Genomic DNA, 19,517 nt, shown 5'->3' with positions numbered 1-19,517 from the left:
TATATATATCTCAAGAAATCTGTGACCCGTAACTTCAATCTAATCAGAAATGACTCAAGCAGCCAGTGCATAATTCTCAGCATATTTGGTGCACTTATTCTGCACATGTTTTCCAGAGGGGGGGGGGGGGTTAATCTCTTTAGTTTTCTTTGACCCAAATGAATGGATTTTGCTCCCAACCTGCCCGCTGGTGCAATAATCACTTGGCAGTAGCAGCAGCTGTTAGCCTTTTCTTTTTACTTCCGTCCGGCATGCTTAAGTGTAACCCCGGCTGTGGGTGCTTTAAACATGCAAACATATGGGTGCAGTACTGATGCATTTCCAGGTGGTGTTCAAACCTACCTGCCTCCAGAGAAGCTGAAGCCGAGCTCATGGTCGATGCACAAGCATTGCTGTAGTTTTGCCGTATTTCCCGGAAGAAAGCATTAGTCTCCTTTAGGTTTTTCTTCAGCTGTACGGAGTGCTTGTTGTAGCTGGTAAATACTCTCGTCAGTTCCCGAGTTAGAAGAGTCGGTTTCTGCTGTTGCGCATTTCCCTCCATGGTAAACAGACTGGGCTGCTGCTGCCTTGTCCTCGATGCGATTTAAGTGGTTAAGCAGGTGCCAAACACCTTGAGTGAACCCGAAATGTGTTAATGCACACACCTTTCCTTGCGCGCTAACTAGTTAGTTCCCATGCTCGCCCAAAACCACCTGCTAGCATTTGTTAATTAAAAAGAAAGAAAATGAGTCAAGTTAACAGGTAGTCCTTAAACATACATGAAGTAGGAGTGTGTCAGTGCTGAACGGTCCCCACAGTCTGTTGTGCCCGTGAATGAGGAGAAGAAGGCATTTGTTGTTGTCCCGTTGACAAGCACGGCTAGGCTAGTTTCACGTCAAGCTTTGAGTGGAAGAAAACCGCTTCGAGTTACCGCTATTTAATCATTTTTACTTCCTTTTGATAGTCGCAGTTTTTTTCGTTACTAACTACAAACTTGTGAGTGTCTTAAAACCAAAGCACGCCTGTAAGGCTATGTTGTGTCGGCCAAAACGCTAAGAAATCAGTGCTTCTGCGACCTAGCTACGGTCCACTGAAAGTTAGCGTTGCTAGCCAGAGGGCATCTCCGATCCGTCCCCACCTTAGCCTGGCACGGCACACATATCCATTTAACCTAACGAGGCACACTTTCACAGCAGTGCAGCCCCGTCTTTAAAAGAGAGGGCCCGGCTTTAGCGTTTGCCTGTCAACGACAAAAACAGCCCAAGCACGACTTTAAAACAACAACACCAAAAAAAACCTCCGTTTTTTCCAGAGGAGGCTGCGCTATAGACCGTTCCTAACCAACAGTGGCCCGGTGGAGCAAGCGGACATCCTCTACCCCCGAACACCGACAACTGACAGCGGCCAAACCGAGCCGGGTGCTGTCGCTGGTGGTGGCGATGAAGAGGAAGAGTGGTGCTGGTGCAGGGCGAGGAGTGTCCAAATCACATAGCTGAGAGAAGCAGGAGTGAAATCACAGCAAAACAGAAACTCGACGAGAGCGGTGTGCGGAGGGAAAAGGCGGGGCCCGGGCGGCATTCTGGGAAGTGTAGGCATTAGAGAGAACGCCGTTTCCACCGGGAGGCGAAGATATAGAAGCCTGGGAAAAAAGTAATTATGAACGAAAAAAGAAGAGTGGAAAATATCTGGTTTATGGCTTTTTGCACACAGTCTAATATATGATAAATAATAATCCCGGCAGATATATAGATTTACTGATTAGTTCTCTAACTAATTCATGAGCACACATGTATGGATATCCTAGGAAATGAATGTAACTTGCTTTTGTGTTTGGTTATACTATCACCGGCATGTACATTTGGTTTAATTATTTAGTTTAATAATTGGTTAATTCTAGGTCAACCACAAGTTTCCTTGCTTTTCTCGCAGTCTATCCAGCATGCGGTTACCTCTCATGACATATGGATTTCTTTACATTCAAATTATTTTTATATCACTCCACATGACAAACTTCTGCTAGACAAAGACACTAAGAAATTACAAGTAATATGGGGCTGTTATTAGCCCCATTCCAAGCCCATTAGAGTGAGAAACTGAGTGCAGAGATGTGTCAGGACTACAAGCTGCTAGTGAGCTCCCTCTTCTGGCAGAAAGGTTGAATTACATAAACAATATCTTTGAAAGGGTTAGTTAAGGTCAGATCAAATCAGGAATATTTTCTCTGCCAAAATTTATATGATCTGATTTAATGAATGTATAATATTTCAGATATAGCGTCAGATAACACTAATAATATTTGGACATCACATGTACAATCCCTTTACAGATTCATTTATGTTCTCTTTTGAAACTTCTTGTTTCAGTTAAAAGGTTGCCACTGCAGAGCATCTGCCTCCATCTCACTTTATCCCCTATCATCCTCCTCTGTCATAGCAACCCTCTGTATGTCCTCCTTCACTACATCCATGAATCACCTCTATGGTCTTCCTCCTGTCTTCATACCTGGCAGCTTAATATTTAGCGACCTGTCAAAGGTCAAAGGTCAAATGTATTTATATATAAGATTTAAAACAACAGCGTTGACCAAAGTGCTATACATTAAAAGTATATAGCCCCAAGAAAAACTACAGTAAAATCCACAACACATAAAATCCACAACACATAAAATAAAATAAAATAAAATTGTCCAGAAGTATGTTGCACTCGAGTCAAATGCCAAAGAGAATAAATGTGTTTTTAATAAAGATTTAAATGTGTGTACCCTTTGTCCAATGCATCCACAGTCCCTCCTCTGCACATGCATGTCTCCAAATTGCTCAGCTTGAGCTGTCGATCTAATCTACTCATTTCTATTTTTGTCCATTCTCATCACTCCCAGTGAAAACTTTAACATCTCCAGCTCAGCCTCCTGTGTTTTTCTCAGTTCTGCCATCTCCAAATCATACATCACGGCAGGTCTCACAACCATCGTGTAAATGCTTTCTTTCACGCTTGCTGCTATCCTTCTGCCACAAATCACCCCTGACACTCATCTCCACACACTACACCCCGACTCCACTTTTCTTCTTCACCTCTTGTGCACTGTCTGTTCCTTTAGATGGTTGACTCCAGGTGATCTACCTTCACCTGTCTCCTTCTCATTCACATACATGTATTCTGTCTTGCTTCTGCTGACCTCCCATACCTCCTCCCTGCTCTCACTACAGATCACAATGTCATCTGCGAACACCACAGTCCACACTGACCTTATCTGACCTGACCTCATTGCCAACAAAACATTTTTGGTTATCTAGCTGGTATTTTGATTTGATTCCCAAAACAATATGAAAGTGCTGCGAAAGCACTTTTATATTAGTGTTCTTTTTTTTCTACATCACTGTTGTTTATTTGTTCACAATGTTCCTCTGCATGCACGAGTGAATAATCTGTGAAACATTACTGAGCGGTAAACAGAAAAAGGCCAACGAGTTGGAACACTGGTTCCCAAAATGTGGAGCAGACCCCCTGCTGACGCATAGCATCGCTGCGGGGTGCGCAGGCAACCAGAGTGGGAAAAACTGCAGTTCAAGTTTGACTAACAGCTTGTTTGTTTCAGTGAAATGTAATGCTGTATGTGACTTTTCAGCTTCTGAAGGAGAACAGGATAAATGTTTGAGGTCCTGTCAGTTAAAACAGAACGTGTGAACACGCAGCTTTGCTTGGCTTAAAGTATTAATTCATGAAGATCAGGGAAGGCGGCTCATCTTGTCTTGACTGACAAACACTTGTCAGATGTTTTGCCTTAAAGTATTTACTGAATATATAGTGATGAACGTGTGGCCTCAAATCAGGTTAACCAGCCTGCAGTGTTGCAAACAGTGACTGCTTGCTGACCTCCAGTGGCCCATAGCTGTAACAACATTATTCATCTAAACGTTTTCTGTTCCAGATTTCACTTCTCCCAGCTCACCACTGTGTTTGGATATTCTGACCATTTAGATCAGAATATCCAAACACAAATAGCTGCATGAAGTCAGTCAGGACTGAAAATGCGGTGCACTGATGGAATAGAAGAAAGCAAAAGGAAAAAACTCATTTTTTGCCCTTGTGGAAGCCAATTTATGCAACTGTATTTTTCTCTACTTCATTGGAAACGAAGAAGAAGCAAGAAGCAATGATAGGAAAGAAGCTGGCTTATTCATCACATTTTAAGAGGATAGCTTTGAGGCATAAGCTCCAGTGATTACACAGTGGTTTCAAAATAAGCAACAAACCTCTGTCAGAAGTAATGCTTTACTCCTGTTCAGGTTTTAAATACATTTTTAAACTATACATGCACAACAACACTTTATAATACCACACACTCTTATACCATCCATCTGCATTTTATCACAGAGGATTATAGTATCATATGTCATCATTTACCTCATTTGCTGATAGCATTAATATTATAATCAACACTGGGTCATTTGCACTACTATTCTCATATATGAGATCTCGTGTGTGTGGATGTTTATGTTTATATTCATACTCCAGCAGGTTTTCTTTCTTATGAATAGGGGGAAATGGGATATCGGCTACCGTACATAATATCATCAAAAGATTTTGAGAATCTAAAGAAAGGAAGCCTGTGGTCGTCAAGCCCTCAGGCAGCACTGCATCAAAAACAGGTGTGATTCTGTCATGGAAATTGCTGCATGGGCTGAGGAACACTTCCACAAATCCCTGTGCCGTCCACAAACGCATGATACAGATCCATCATGCACAGAAGAAGCGTTATGTGAACATGATCACATAAAAAAAGCACTGCTGTCTTCTCTCGTGGTCAAACCTCATTGTATTTATATATATATTTTAAATAATAACATTATGTAAATATATATATTATGATGCATTAATGCTTAGACAGTTTATTTTAATAACTGTGTATGGGCCTACTGTTTGATCTGCAATATTATAACATAGTTTGGTAGCCATGTGCATTCAAACTAAAACTGTGAGTGAATTAGAAGTAACATGAGATGGAAATATTCCAGCAAAGTAGGTCAACATGTCGGTTACGTCAGATGGCGGTCGTTTGAGTAAATTTACTTAAATGCAACCACTGGATATGTTGCAACTACCTGTTCAACTTCTATGCCCCACTTGTTTTTTGATTTTTCGTCTTCGTGGGGTGTCCTTGGTCTGTTTCTGCGGAACACAGATTTTTACACCAATCACCCAAAAACAAAAAACTAAACAAAGCATGTGTGGGAATTAAAAGAGGTTACCAGGCAACACTGAATCATTTCTTCTTGTTTTTAACATTAACTTTAAATAAAGCTGAAGCCAGTAAATCCAACATGAACTAGTTCGCTCTGTTTGTTCACTCCACGGTATGCGCGGTGCAGCAGATCCAGCGCTCCTCCCTTACCTGAAACTCCCCCTCCACTATTTGACGTGTCCGTCTGCGGGCGGTGCTCCGCCGCTTTCCCCCTCACTCTTGCCTACCTGCTGCTGAGTTCCAGCAGCATTACCGAGCTAACACGCAGATGTTCCAGTTCCTGCCTACAGCTTCTTGATCACACTAACCTGCAGTTCTCAGCTGAAGACTTTATATCGAGACTTTAACCTGAAGCGTGCCTGCGGCTCCACACAGAGGGAATGCATTTTTAATACCTGGCTCTGAAAGTAAAGCGACACAAGACAACACCTCTGCCGGGGGTCGGCATGGATGCTTTACGCGCTGCCCGTCTTTCGTCAGCCTGCAACAGGCCGTCCGTCGGGGGAGCTTTTCACGACGAAAACACACCCTTCGGGAAAGCTCAATTCCAGGTGCCCGTGAAAAAACAAGCCGTGAAGAGGCACCACCACAAACACAACCTGAAACACCGGTACGAGTTTCTGGAGACCCTCGGAAAAGGAACCTACGGCAAGGTGAAGAAGGCCAAGGAAAGGTCCGGTAGACTGGTAAGCATGGTGTTATTTTTCTTTTATTATTATTATTATTTTTTTAATCTGATCACATTTTACCTGCAGTCAGTCTCACGTCATTCTTTGGGCTGCTTGTCCCATCGGCCACCTGTTGTTTAGACAGCGAGCGCTATTTTTAGGTGACTGACTGTCTGCAAACAGGTAGAGCTCGCTTGGATTTGAATTTTCAAATAAAGGCGTGGAAACTCTACCGCAGAGCGTTCACTTTGAAAAAAGCAAAGTATTGCTGGATTGTAAGAAAAATAATATTGTTAATTTTTTATAAGGCGGATTGTAAAGTAATAAAGTTGAAAGTGCGCCTGCCATCTCTCCTGAGGTGTTTGTCTATTGGCTAAAGTTTGTCGAAGGGTTCAGTGTGTTTATTTATGGGCTTTTCTTACGTTCACACTGGAATATACTGACCATGATCTAATAATTTCCTCCTCGCCAGCCCGCAGACTCTTTCTGATCTGCTTGATAAGCGCTTAAATTTGTCTTAAGCGCAAATGCAATTATGCAAGCATCTGCCCATGCTTCTTCATGGTGTATTCAGGTTAAACAGTGAGATCTGCTCCAGTTTGAGGTCATTATCATGGCGTTTCAACAGAAATTTATCACAAGGCATTTTATATAACCTCTATCTCTCTCTCTTTTTCTTTTTTCTTTTTTTTTTAAATTACCCATGTGAGGCACAAAAGAAAGTCTCTTGGAAAGGGCTGGGTAAGTTATTTTCCCCAGGAAGCAGTTTAGGTAACTTTCTTTTTGTTGGGTTTTTTTTCTGATAAAAGGAACAGGGGGGGGGGATGCGGGGGTTGCAATTGGGCTTCCAGGTAAATTCCAGCTCTCCATGGCCTAAGGGGAAATGCGAGGAATTTAAAACATTAGAAAGATAAGCCCTTAAAAGAGGCATAAAAAGGAGGGGGGGGGGGTTTCCCCTTGATTATAAGATCTTGGATCTCTTTTATTTTTAGCTTCTAAATATTTTAGAAAGGAATGTGGAAGTGGGTTGATTGTGAGACCAGTTAAAAAATACTGTACGGGACTGGGTCAGGGTCATGTGGTACCACAAAACAAACCCTGACTCAACAACAACACTTAAAACCAATTTAAACAAACCCACATACTAAACTGGGACCTGAGTTTATTTTGGTGAACCTATTAAAATCTTTGTTCTCTTGATAAACATGTGATTTGCATTCGTGCTGCCTAATGGTTTGTTTACTTGCCGTGGCTTATCGAACATACCGGGAAACGGAAAGTGTGTTAAAATGATACAAATCAAAGCCCACATCTAGACTTTAAAATGAAAACTAAACGTTCCTGCTGTAGATACTTCGGCCTTTTCTTGGGAAGCCTGACTTGGCTGCCGTTTCATACTTTATCGGAAATGCCCTTTGTTAAAAGTCCTGCTTTTGTGTAAGTGAAAGTGGAGAAGTCAAGGAAGCAAGTGTTAGAATCCTTTTCCCCTTCCCTTTGCTGCTTACAGTAAACATGCAGTGATACAAGTTGAGCCGTGTCCACACACGCCCATTTCTGCTCTTTCACCGACTGGCTCTGCTGTTTTTATTAGAAATGAGTTGGTGTCTGGGATTTATCCCTGCCGGCAGCTTCCTGATGCTTCAAACCTACAATTTTTTTTAATTTATTTTAAGTATCAAAATACTAATTAGCCCACATAGTGTTTTGAATCTCACACCCAACAAATGGCATTTAGCAGAGAAGCCTTTGCACGCCTGATTATTGACAACATAATGGACAGAGATGTGTCATTGACTCAGGGGAGTGACACGAAAACAAACGGTGGCTTCATCTTGCGTGCTGTGGCATTACAGCTGTTTCCATTGTCTAAGTGCAAAAGTCTGATTGCATAAATCCACTTAGGTGGGAGGTGGGGTAAGGTAGGTTGGGGGGGTGGGGTGTCAACATGCATCAGGATAGGGGTTGATCTGCCACTCGGTGCCTGACATGAATGCTGTTTGTGTATTCAGACGCCCCAGTTAAGTCCCTAGACTTGGTTTGCATCAGCTGTTAATTAATTCATTGTGCAAGAGAGTTCCCAGGGGCGTTTTTACTCATGCTCCACAGTTAAACTGGTTAAATACTTGTGTCTGTATGTCTGTGTAGGTTCTCAGTCATTCAGGTCATGACAGCCTTAAAAAAAACAACCCAGACTTCTTTAAGTTAAAGTCCATTTGCCTTCTTTTTGAGCTCCTAAGACTGCGTCTATACTTGCTTTATTTAGATAAAGTGACTCCATATACCTGTAAACAAAGTGCCACTTACTGATATCAGAGGCCGATACTCACCTGCGTGACTCATCTGTGTTGTCACATCAGCTGAGCACGGGGTAAATATTCCAAGATGGTCTGAAGAGCTGATCTAAGGATCTTAAGAAATCCTTAAACATGCTTTTTTATATCATGATTTATTGTTTCCCTGGAATAAAAAGGATATTAATGATATCAAATCTGTCCCAAAATGTAGTTTTTAAACTTCTGGATCGACCCATGATTTTGTGCATACCTGATTAAAACCTGATTAAAACTCCACAAAGCTTCACTAAGCCTACATTTTAACAGGGCTGTCTGGTGCAAATGGCCAGGGGGATAATGGTGGCTCATGAGTTGTGTGTGTTGTGCAGAAATGTGGTTTGAGTCTTTGCTGTGAAATGTGAAAGATTTCAGCCCCTCTGTGCTTATTACGTGGAGCAGACTGTCTGTAACAGAGATTGCGCACACACAGATAACCTCACAAGGATGTGAACTCGTCATGAGTGTGAGTTCAGGCCTGTCTGACAGCTACGCAAACAAATGCAGGAAACCTCCATTCTCAGAGTCAGGAAACGGGCCCGGGTGGAGGGAATACGGGGGTTTATTTGCAAGAGCATCCACGCCAGACAGTGACTCACGACGGGGAGACAGGTCACGCGTTGACACGGATATGACAAGTCGCTGCTTTACTCATTTTCCTGTCTCTGGAACCTCGAGGGTTAGAAATGAGGACACCCCACCGCCTGCACCATCTGGTGCCTCACAGCACCTCTTCAACCTTGGGGTGGACTGATGACGCACTCGGCGCACAGAGGAATCCCAAGCATCTGCGCTTCCAATGGGCAACAGAATGACATGAATACAGCTTGCCTGCGAGTTCAGACTGAGATGCTATTCACATTTAAATTTTTACTTCTGTGGGCCTCGCAGACCTAACGGCCAACTCTAGTTTTCTATAAAACAGACAATACTTGACCCGGAGTTCCCTTTGCAGAGTTTAAAACAGCACAGGTTTCAGTTCAATGCTCATTGTTCCACTCGCAATCAAACAAGCAGTGGGAGGACGGCAATTTATGTTAACTAGCGGCTGATTTGTGGATTTTTTATTTTTTATTTTAAACCATACTGCACTTAATAGACATGACTTATCTAGTATACCTCTGCTGATCATTGCATTAAGGTTTTGTTTGCTTTTTAATCAATAATTATGCAACTTTTGACCTGAATTTGATTTTAAAAAATGCCTTATTTGAGCAACATAACCAGTAAAGTTGGATAAAGTTGACGTGAATATTACTGTCACTGATTTTTTTTTCCCCCAACTTGTGCACCTTGTGGTTTAGCATTTATTGAGTCTCCTACAGTCTCTTGTGTCCTTTTGAGTGTTAAAATTAGATTTGCTGAAACACCTCGAGGTCTAGACCATTAGAGTTGTCATTAGCATTAGAAGCTGGAGGGAGCTGGAGTACAGGCTCACTCGTTCCCTGTTTTGTCTCTATTCATGTAACCCCCTCCAGCAGACTTCTAACCCTTTTTACACAAGGAAGCCCATTAAAGTGGTTTAGACCTTACGTGGGGGAAGAAAAAGTTTGATTCCCTGTTGGATGATTAATTATTCCATGAGCTCATTCTTACTTACCTCTCACCTTATTGATTTTTCTTTCTTAAAGGTTGCCGTAAAATCTATCAGAAAGGAGAAGATCAAGGATGAACAAGATCTGATTCACATTCGCAGAGAAATCGAGATCATGTCCTCGCTCTGTCATCCGCACGTCATCACCATATATGAAGGTACATTATTTCAAAAACAAAATGCTAATGACTCCATGTTTGGGTTTGATTTTAATCATTCTGTTCCACACACTACATACAAATGTGATATCTTGGGTGGGGGGAAGGAGTCTCTCTGTTTGAGAGTCCGAGTTTTGTCACGCACGTCTTTGTGCTCAAGTCTGATGCAGAGTTACGTAAGTGGCAACTTCCTGCCGTAATCCGGCGCCGCTGATAATGTGCAGAGCCCCGTGTCTTCCAGCACCCCTCACGCCTGATGAGGTGGTCATCACTCAGCGTTTCTCCACTTCAGTGCACGTTTGTTTGCTGTATAGCTGTAATTGGTGTAAATTAGCGGTTGCACAGATAATGGACGTCTCTCACACAGCTCAAGTATTGCAAATGGTTTGAAGCGTTGAATTCAAAGGAGCTCTGCTCTTCTGTATTTCAGTATTTGAGAACAAGGACAAAATTGTGATTGTCATGGAGTATGCCAGCCGGGGGGATCTGTATGACTACATCTGTGACAAGAAAAGCATCCCCGAGCGGGAGGCCAGGCATTTCTTCAGGCAGATTGTGTCAGCTGTCCACTACTGTCATCAGGTAAGGCAGTTTTTCTCATATCGGATCTTCAACCTGCTGTTGTCTTAAGCCTAATGACACAGGGCTGCGCTCAGATTCACTGTTTTTCCAAGGCGCTGGCACCTCCAAAGTTACATAATGGATATTATTCACTGTCAGCCTGGGGGAAAATGAACAGTTGGTCTGTACTGAGACCAAGTGAAGGCTAAAGGCCAGCAATCCCAACATGCACACGCATGGTCTCACAGTTTAATGAGGGTGTGAAGGAACAGAACACACACACACAGCAATCGGTTGTTCTAGCAAGCCCAGAGCCGTGCAATTACCACCATTCAGTGAACATTATATTTTATGATGGCTCTGCTTGGCAAAGCATTTATAAATAAACGTTTGCTAGACAGTATTTGCTGAGTGACCTGCCCTTTCATATTACTGTGTTAACCACCTGTCCTTTACCTCTTTACAGAGGTCTGATGTCTCGTTAAACATTTATTTATCCACGTTATTCAACAGAGAAAGGCCATCTGTTATATCACCTACATTTGGCACAGCGACAAATTCCAAAGTTTCTTCATGATGGCATTTTAACAATAAATGAACGCCACGCTACACAAAGAATGTGTTCGTTGCTACAGCAAGTGCTCATATGTAAGGAGCAGTAGCTGACCTGCTTTTTTTTTTTTTTTTTTTTTTTTTTTGTAAGTGAAGCAAATGCAAACTTGAGTCAAAGGCATGCCCCCCTACAGAGCACAGCACAATGAGGCACTGCTGACGTACCAGAGAGGTCTTCTGTTAGAGAATAATGTGGTGTAACCCAGTAAAGCAAATCCTTTCTACGTAATGCAGACAACTCCCAGTAAACCGATCCCTAACAGCATGCATGAAACAAAGCTTAAACAAAAAAGAAGGAAAAAAACAAACAAACAAAAATAAATCCTTTTTCCTCTTAGAACGGAATCGTACACCGGGACCTGAAACTGGAGAACATTTTACTGGATGACAACGGCAATGTTAAGGTATGCACGTGGATTGAAATCAATAGCCTGCGTTACGCATTTTATAACTAACAGTGATGCGCTGTAACTGAAGAACTTCAATGGGAAAATACGCTTCACATCACATCTTTTGTTCTCACAGATTGCAGACTTTGGGCTGTCCAACCTCTATCACGGTGACGAGTTACTTCAGACTTTTTGCGGCAGTCCTTTATATGCCTCCCCGGAGATTGTCAACGGGCGTCCGTACCATGGCCCAGAGGTGGACACTTGGTCTCTTGGGGTGCTTTTGTACACGCTGGTTCACGGAACCATGCCATTTGACGGGAACAACCACAAGATGCTAGTGCAGCAGATCAGCACCGGAGACTACCGGAAACCAAACAAACCCTCTGGTAAGTTTTTAAAACTGATTTTTCCTCAGTGAAGCTAAATTATATTTTAGCTTTTATGGGAGTCTTGATTTTTTTCCCATTTCTTTCCATCAGATGCATGTGGACTCATCCGCTGGATGCTGATGGTGAATCCTGACCGCCGAGCTACAATAGAGGAGATTGCCGGTCACTGGTGGCTCAACTGGGGCTATCCGCAGCCGTTACTGTGTGAGAGAAGGAGCAGTCATGTGGAGCAGACCTCTGCCCCAGTATCTCCGTCAACATCACAGCCTGCTGGGCTGGCCGGTGTTGCTAGTTGGCTGCGTCGTACATCCAGGCCTTTACTGGAGAATGGCTCCAAGATGCGCTGCCTGCTCCGCACGCAGGGCAGTGCAGGGGATGTAGTCCGACAACGGTCCCTGCGAAGGTCACGTAAGGAGAATAACATCACCCAGGCAGTTCACGAGGGTAGCACAGACACTCGGCCCTCCAAGGGTATTCTAAAGAGGCGTAACAGTGTGAAACAGAAGTCGATAAGCGAAACATCAACTGTCAGTTTAGTGGAGCCACAAAAAATCTTGGACTTGTCTGCACCAGGTAAAGCACCTTCAGCTGCACAGCTGCCTCGCAAAGGTATCCTAAAGAAGCCTGCTGAGCAAGAGTCGGGGTATTACTCATCATCCCCAGAGAACAGTGACTCTGGCTTGGTAACGCAAACTAAAGAGTGCCCTTCAGCACCACCCTACAGGAAGGGCATCCTCAAGCGTAATGGAAAGTTCTCCTCTGGTGGGTTACATGAGTTTGGGTCTTTGGACCAGCTGGCGACATCTCTGCCTCATGGAGGTGGCCGATCAAGACCAAGCGGAGCCATCAGCGAAGATAGCATTTTATCTTCAGAGTCCTTTGATCAGCTGGATCTACCAGACCACGTGAGGCCAGCAATGCAAATGGATAAACCAGCCAAGGCGAGCATGAGAGGCTGCGTTTCTGCTGACAACCTTCTGGACATCCAAGAAGACAGAATTCTGTCCAATGGGCTGTTGAGGTCCTGGGACTGTTACAAGTCTGGAGTGGCTGACAGTGCCTTTTCGATTTCAGACTGTGATAACGTCACAGAGGCTTACAAACAGGCCATGGTCATACGAAGCTCCAATGCAAGCTGAAGACCAGTAATAGGGGACAAGATGCTGGCTAAAGAATTAGTGGTCATCCTGAATTTTGAAGTGACTTTAACAATATTGTGGTCATGAAAGCCAAAGTGCGTTATGTGAAAATACCAGAACACTGTAAGGTGATCATTTTGGCAGAATTCAGGAATTAACACAGTACCAAAAAAAGGGAGAAGACAGATTGTATTTGAGATGGTCGATTTGATTTAACCGAAACTAAAATAAGGAAATGCAATTACGCAAAGGAAATGTTACAGAGTGCAATTTGACTTTCATCAAACAGTCTCAGGAGAAGAGAGCTTGACTCTGGTTTTCATTGTTAGAGGTTGCTAGTCAATTAATTCACAATGAAACCAAAAGCACTTCAGAGACAGAAATTCGGGAGACATTTTTAATACAGTTACAGTAGATCTGATTGAATCTAGCTGGTTTGTGTCCGAGTTACAGCAGCAGAATACTCTGCATTGTGGTTTATTGTCAACAAGAAAGTTTGAGAAAGTTCAATGAGTGTTATTTGGATTCTAGCTTCGTAATCGTCTGTCAACATGATGTTTGTCTAGGATGATGACGACAATAGCACACAGTTTCGATGTTGGAATGGGTTTTGTTTATGGGTAAGGTAACATTTCACAGATGCCAAAGAGCAGATTTGGAAAACCTTGGCGCTAAAAATCCCCAGCAAAATGTGCCAAGTTTTGATGTTTGAAACGGGGACTACTGACTTTTTTTTATAAATGTTTTTCCTGAAATGACTTGTTCTGTGTTTGGATAATGACTTGAATAATAATAGTGACCCTATGAATCACTGGCCTAACCAGTCGAACCTGCCTTTGCTTGCTAGCTTGCGCTGATACAAGTGCACAAATAGCCTTTGAGTCTACATACACGTGTGGGAGTTTTACAAAAACAGGTGGGGCCCAGTTATTTTTATTTTTATTTTTTTTGTTTTTGTTTTGAAAATCAACAGTATGAAGTTCCCCAAATAATTACTATTTGTTTGTTTTTATGAAGTTGAATCATCGGTTATGGAACAGCGTAGTATTTTATAAGGCCAGATAACACCAGTTAAAAATAGCGCTGCCAAAAAGTAGTCACTGAATCAAAACTAGAGTTCAAATTAAAATCATAAATTAGGCATGCAGGTATTGATCCTTAATTAAGCTTGACCAGATATTTTCGTAGCTACCTGGCTCTGTCTTGCTTTATGAAATACTCCTGGTATTCAGCTACATCAACATGTATGTTTGATTTTAATTTGGATGCTAAGCCAGTGCCTGTAATAGCACTTCCAGGCCACTGAAACCTGATAAATACACCATTTATGTATCAGTGTCATGTAACAAGAGTTGCACAAAGCCATTGATGCAAGCTGCAGAACCATGTTGTTCAGAAACATGCTTCTGATGAAGGAGGCTCATCAGGAATTGAAAGCCTGTTCATATGCAAAAGATACATTTTTTTCATTTTTATTTTTTTATTTTAATGAAAGGATTTTTTCTTAATTTCTGGAATCTGATGGATTGTATTAAGATGAAGGTAAAACTCATTCTCACATATGATCTTTGATTTTCATTTGTGACAAGGAAAATATTGTTTGTAGGATGTTTGTTTTGTTTTTTGCTTTTATAAAATAATTTAATGTGTTTGTTGTAATGTGGGCATTTCATTGTTTTTGTTTCTCCCTTTCCCTTATCCCATATATTTCAGGTTTAATTTAAACCATGTCTGCCAAAGTTACTGGCTTATCATTTGTGTGACTGTTCTGCTGTGTTGTCCTTGCTGGGATGAGGAAGTCAATAAAAAAACGACAACAAACAACTCATTTGCTGGCCAGTGTTGTTAATGGCCTTCATACAGATATTGCATTGACGTATAACAGGATTCATTTGCATTCAGCACAGCTCGAACCGCAGACAGACTTCAGTTTAAACTTAACAGAACCACCATCACTAGTATTAGATTTGCAAAAAGTAACAATTAAAATGTGCAAACACTGCTGGCAGGATTGGGTGCAATTTAATTCTCACTGTCACAGCAGGATTTTATGTAGATCAAGGGATAAAACTGCTTACGCGATTCCAGAAAACAACACTCTTAAACAAAGCATGCACAAAAAAATAATCTTAATCAAAGAGCCACGTAGATGAATTTCTTCCATCTTATCTGGCCTTCTCGTTTCATTTCCTGGCAGTAAACTTTTCAAGGCAGGGAGGAGTGTTTTAGTTTGATTTCCTCTGGTGGGGATGTCGGTGTCAGTACAACATCCTGAATGTCAGCAGGGGTGTAACTGCTCCCTGATCCGTGTTCCTTTGGCTTGCAAACCATATCCTGAAAGCTGGAGGGCAGGCTGAGCTCTAACACAATCCTGAGCTGGTCATAGCAGAGGAGCAGGGCGTTCTGTTCGGGGCCACGTTTCACATAGAAACAATGAATTTGTCAGCGGTGACAAGGCCGCACATATAATCATGGATATGTTTTAAGATGCTTTTTAAACAGTGGTTTGTTTGCAGCAGTTCTCAGGCTGTTTGATCAAAGACTACAAATACACCCGTCGCTGTTGACGAAAGGGCAAAGTCAAAAGAGATACTGCCTGAAACTCAGTCAGTTAAACATTAGCCTTACCTGATCAGCGGCCAAAAGGTCGGCCAAAAACTTTATCACTGAATCTGCAGACACGCCAGCGTCCAGCAGCTTTAGCTTCTGCGTGGCGATGCTCACGCAGGCACACGTTACAGAGGAGGGCGGGAAGACTGAAAACCTGCATTCTGATAATTAAAACCGTTTTATTACTTTCGTGTCTTCTATTAATAATGAGCACTTTGTCCACACAATATTGAGAAAGAAAATAGATGGTAGACAGATGGTCGCCACCATGCTCGACACACCCTGACAGATGAACCTAAAAGCTTAAAACAGACACTTCCCAGAACAGGATAATATGATATCCTAATGGCTTGAAGCAGGAGAAATGGTGAGACAAAAACTCAGCCATTCAGTTCTTGCTTTACACCCTTAGAGTGGGTTAAAATGTCTTATTTTTATGGGGCTGAAAATGTGTAACAGCTGCCTGAAAGAGCAGCAACTAACTGTATCCCTGTGACCTGCAGCCTCGGGCAGTATTGCAGATAGAGATAGGTGGGAACTCGGCCAGCTGAATAGCTGGATGCAGGTCTTTCATAGCAGACAATGCAGGATTACACAAACTCTGCTCTCACTATCCAAAATGAACTGCTGACACATCGTAATCATGGTTGGGGCCGTTTGATGCCCATTGTTCACGGCTTAAATAGTCCCTTGATGATCATGAAGTAAAAAGTCTTATCACTGATTGTTTTACAGGGGGGGTGTAAATGAGATGATTTCATTACATTACAAGATTTTTTTTGTTAAAATGTATTTTCCATTAGTTGTCTGTCTTAAATTGAACACTAAATTGACTGATATTGTCTTTCATTTGGGGATATCATTTCATGTTTAGGTAACTCAGTTATGCAACGTACCCATGGCAGCCAGAGCGATGTAGGTGTGAACATGCCTGCGCATGTTCTGAAGGTGGGGAGGTCGGACAAAGGGGAGAGCGTGAAGAATTGGCTCCAGGAAGTCAGAGGGGACCACGGAGGCCAGACACCACTCTAACTTTGACACCACTGCCAGCTCCCAGTGCTGCAACACACACACACACACACACACACACATTCCTTGAAACCAGTCCACCATCAAAATCCCACAGCAGGAACGCTCATTCAGATCAGCCAACGAGTGCTGGTCACCCTAACCCCTCAGTCAAACCCCCGTGTCCTGAACAGTGTGCATGCCTGCAAGCCTTTGGTCAAAAAAATGATTGTGAAAAGGGAACATTTCCGGCTTCCTACCTACAAAGATCTTCTAAAATGGCCTTGATAAAATTGTGCCCTTAGAAATCGTACCAATACGTGTCTCTACTTAGTCTTCAATGAATATTACAACTGTTGTTCCTTTTCAGATGGAATAAAAGTATTGAAAGGTGTGTCCACGATCCATCTGCAGTTGCCCAATGTCATATCATTGAGGCCTAAACCACAGTTTGAGAAGCACTGCTTTGGTCAAAGTATGCATTTCTGTCAAGTTTATAAATGTCCTCTCATGAAATTCATGACAAAAGCAAAGCTACAAGACTGTCATTACGCCGTCTGATTTTCATTTGACCACCAGGACACTTGAGGTTCATGGGAATGTAGCTGGCCTTTCTGGATGCGGCCAAAACAGGAAAACTATCCACAGATTAAGAAGCAACAGTGTTGATTTTGGGGATTATCGTGAGATCCATGGAGGCCGCAAGTATTACAGATTCCACTTTTAAAAGAGACAAACTGGAGGCTCAGTTAAATCATGAGGTCGCTTTGAATATTTGCAATAAATGCAACAGAAAGAGGGGTCACAGTGGGGTGGTTTGCAACACCGCCTCACTGCAAGAAGGTCCTGGGTTTAAATCCAGCCTCCCTGTGTATACTTGGGATGTACCAGTAATGATCTGTTAAATAAAATAAGTATAATCCCTTCACAATTTCTTTTATTAGAAGCCTAAAGAGGTTTTAAAAAAGTGCTTTAAGAGAAGCATAAAAAGCATCAAGGATGTCAAATAAATACATTTTATTTTAGTGGGAAAAGCGGATTCATTTATTCACTTATTATGTGGGATCCCTCAGACTTATGCGACCAAACTTAATTGTGCATTTGATTATTACTTTTATTTATTTATTTATAACCCAGACTTGGTCAGTGGTGGTAGTTTTTCTGTGCTGTTTGAGGGGAGATAAACATCAAGGATGTTAGCTCCTTTATAATAGTTAATGCCTTTACCAGAATGTCTGAGACTGAAATGGAGTTTTCTGTGTAGACACAAAGCTTGCTGGCAGTCAGGGGGATCGTTTCTCTCATTTTGGAGGCCAGGAACATGCAAACTGCCCCTAACAGCTGCAGGTTGGTCTTCTCAACTGCAAAACGGCTCAGGTAACAGTCCAGGTAACGCATCGCCTGCGGAAACACCTCCTCCTCGCATTTCTGCTCCTCACACACCTGTCAGACAGAAATCTGGTTTATTTCACCTGAACTAGGTGGAAAATTACACTGTGACTGATGAGTGTATACCTGAAACATCCACACAGCTAGTATCCTTCTCATGTACGGCTGGACTTCTGTCTGCACCCCGTCAAAGGGGGAGGTCACCCGGCTGGTCTCCTCAAAGGCCCGCAGGTTGTGTAGCACTCTGAGGTCACCGGTCACAGCGTGGTCCCTGCTCGCCCGGGGGACCACAGCCTGCTCTGTTTCACTAACATTTCCCATCTCCGGATCAACTCTGAAGCCCTCCATCTCCAGACACATCCAGTTCAGTGAAGGAGGATCAATAAACCGTTTAGCTAGCGTTAGCTTCGGTCCGTTATGGCGGCCATTCCTCTTTTAGCTAGCTGTCCAGTAGCTGCTGACATAACGCCATTTTCAGCCAATATTTTTTCTTTAATTTTCTTTAAGAGTATTAATTTCAAACTGAACTGAATTTTATTTTAGCCCTCAAAAAATAAACAAAAATTAAAGCTGAATATTTTCCAGCTTATTTGCATTTTGTCTTCTTCTTGTCTTCCATGCCATTTTAAATGCATATACATTTACTAAAAATTAAAAATATTTTTGGAATTTTTTTCCCCTGGAAATCTCGAAGACCTCTAAACAAAAATCCACCCATATCTCATAGCCTTATTTAGGAACTTTCTTTTTTGTTGTGTGCCATTCAGCAAATTTGATACCAAGTAAATACAGGTCTAGTATTGTCGATACCAACACTTTCTGCCTATAAAGGCAGCTTATAGAGGACAGCGCTGTGTCAGGATTTATGAGATGAGTCATCATTAACTTACAAATACTGAACACATTTTAATGATCACTAAACCACTGTAATATTTACTTTACAAAATCAACCTTTCAATTTTTTATGTATTTTGAAACTAGGTTTTTTGGAGACCTTGAATATAAATGTGCCTAGCTGTCTCTAAAGCAGTTTGGGTCAACTTCTGTAGTTGGCATTTAGTTCAACTATATTCAAGCCAATGCTCACTCAAACTCACTCAACAACTACATCTCAGACTCTACCGGCTTAGCAAGCATGCTAAATATTAAAGTTTATGACAGCAGTTAGAAAAAGACTGAACAGGTATGGCTTATTTGAAAGGGTTCTCACGAGAAAGTCTTTTCTCTCTAAAAAGTTGCACCTGAGAAAACAAGACTTCTGGAACAGTGTCCTTTAGATAAACAGGAGCAAAGTTGAGATGTTTTGGTCATGTTGCACAGCACTATGTTTGGTGAAAACCAAGCACAGCATACCGGTATAAACACAGTGGTGGAGGGCACCTTGCATTGTGTCCACAATAAACTCCTCTGATTGCTAAAGCTTGACTGAAATTAGTTCTGCAACAG

At 42.2% G+C, this 19,517-nt stretch overlaps 3 protein-coding genes across 3 annotated transcripts in view; 1 reads left to right on the top strand and 2 right to left on the bottom strand.

Annotated features, from left to right (window-relative positions):
* The window catches only part of dstyk (dual serine/threonine and tyrosine protein kinase), a 26,839-nt gene extending 25,262 nt beyond the window's left edge, over window positions 1–1,577 (bottom strand). Inside the window, exon 1 of the mRNA XM_005741425.2 lies at window positions 343–1,577. Coding sequence (XP_005741482.1) covers window positions 343–541 — 199 coding nt within the window. The 5' untranslated portion in view covers window positions 542–1,577. The remainder of the gene's footprint in view (window positions 1–342) is intronic.
* A 3,835-nt stretch (window positions 1,578–5,412) lies between these two features.
* On the top strand, window positions 5,413–14,676 carry nuak2 (NUAK family, SNF1-like kinase, 2). The gene is made up of 6 exons (XM_005741424.2): window positions 5,413–5,907; window positions 9,851–9,971; window positions 10,402–10,553; window positions 11,483–11,548; window positions 11,670–11,922; window positions 12,016–14,676. Exons 1-6 carry the CDS (start codon window positions 5,668–5,670, stop codon window positions 13,062–13,064), a joined length of 1,881 nt encoding a protein of 626 aa, XP_005741481.1. The 5' UTR covers window positions 5,413–5,667; the 3' UTR covers window positions 13,065–14,676.
* A 222-nt stretch (window positions 14,677–14,898) lies between these two features.
* On the bottom strand, window positions 14,899–18,573 carry ccnd3 (cyclin D3). The gene is made up of 5 exons (XM_005741423.1): window positions 18,198–18,573; window positions 17,910–18,125; window positions 16,571–16,733; window positions 15,693–15,835; window positions 14,899–15,467 (listed from the first exon to the last, which is right to left on the bottom strand). The coding sequence occupies exons 1-5, from the start codon at window positions 18,429–18,431 to the stop codon at window positions 15,270–15,272; spliced, it is 954 nt and encodes a 317-aa protein (XP_005741480.1). The 5' UTR covers window positions 18,432–18,573; the 3' UTR covers window positions 14,899–15,269.
* Between the last annotated feature and the right edge of the window lie 944 nt (window positions 18,574–19,517).

The sequence above is a fragment of the Pundamilia nyererei genome, unplaced genomic scaffold (genome assembly GCF_000239375.1).
Source record: "Pundamilia nyererei isolate P.nyererei 1_Seehausen unplaced genomic scaffold, PunNye1.0 scaffold00110, whole genome shotgun sequence".
Classification (NCBI taxonomy): Eukaryota; Metazoa; Chordata; class Actinopteri; order Cichliformes; family Cichlidae; genus Pundamilia; species Pundamilia nyererei.
The sequence above is the reverse complement of the archived record's forward strand: the minus strand, read 5'-3'. Positions and strand labels throughout refer to the sequence as shown.

Excerpts from the sequence above, each read along its gene's own strand:
- nuak2 (XM_005741424.2), top strand. The coding sequence starts at position 5,668 with ATGGATGCTTTACGCGCTGCCCGTCTTTCGTCAGCCTGCAACAGGCCG. Across the intron at positions 9,972-10,401 it reads CGTCATCACCATATATGAAG|TATTTGAGAACAAGGACAAA; the intron begins GTACATTATTTC and ends TCTGTATTTCAG. Across the intron at positions 11,923-12,015 it reads GAAACCAAACAAACCCTCTG|ATGCATGTGGACTCATCCGC; the intron begins GTAAGTTTTTAA and ends TCTTTCCATCAG.
- ccnd3 (XM_005741423.1), bottom strand. The coding sequence starts at position 18,431 with ATGTGTCTGGAGATGGAGGGCTTCAGAGTTGATCCGGAGATGGGAAAT. Across the intron at positions 18,126-18,197 it reads TAGCTGTGTGGATGTTTCAG|GTGTGTGAGGAGCAGAAATG; the intron begins GTATACACTCAT and ends TCTGTCTGACAG. Across the intron at positions 16,734-17,909 it reads TTTCAGTCTCAGACATTCTG|CACTGGGAGCTGGCAGTGGT; the intron begins GTAAAGGCATTA and ends TGTGTGTTGCAG.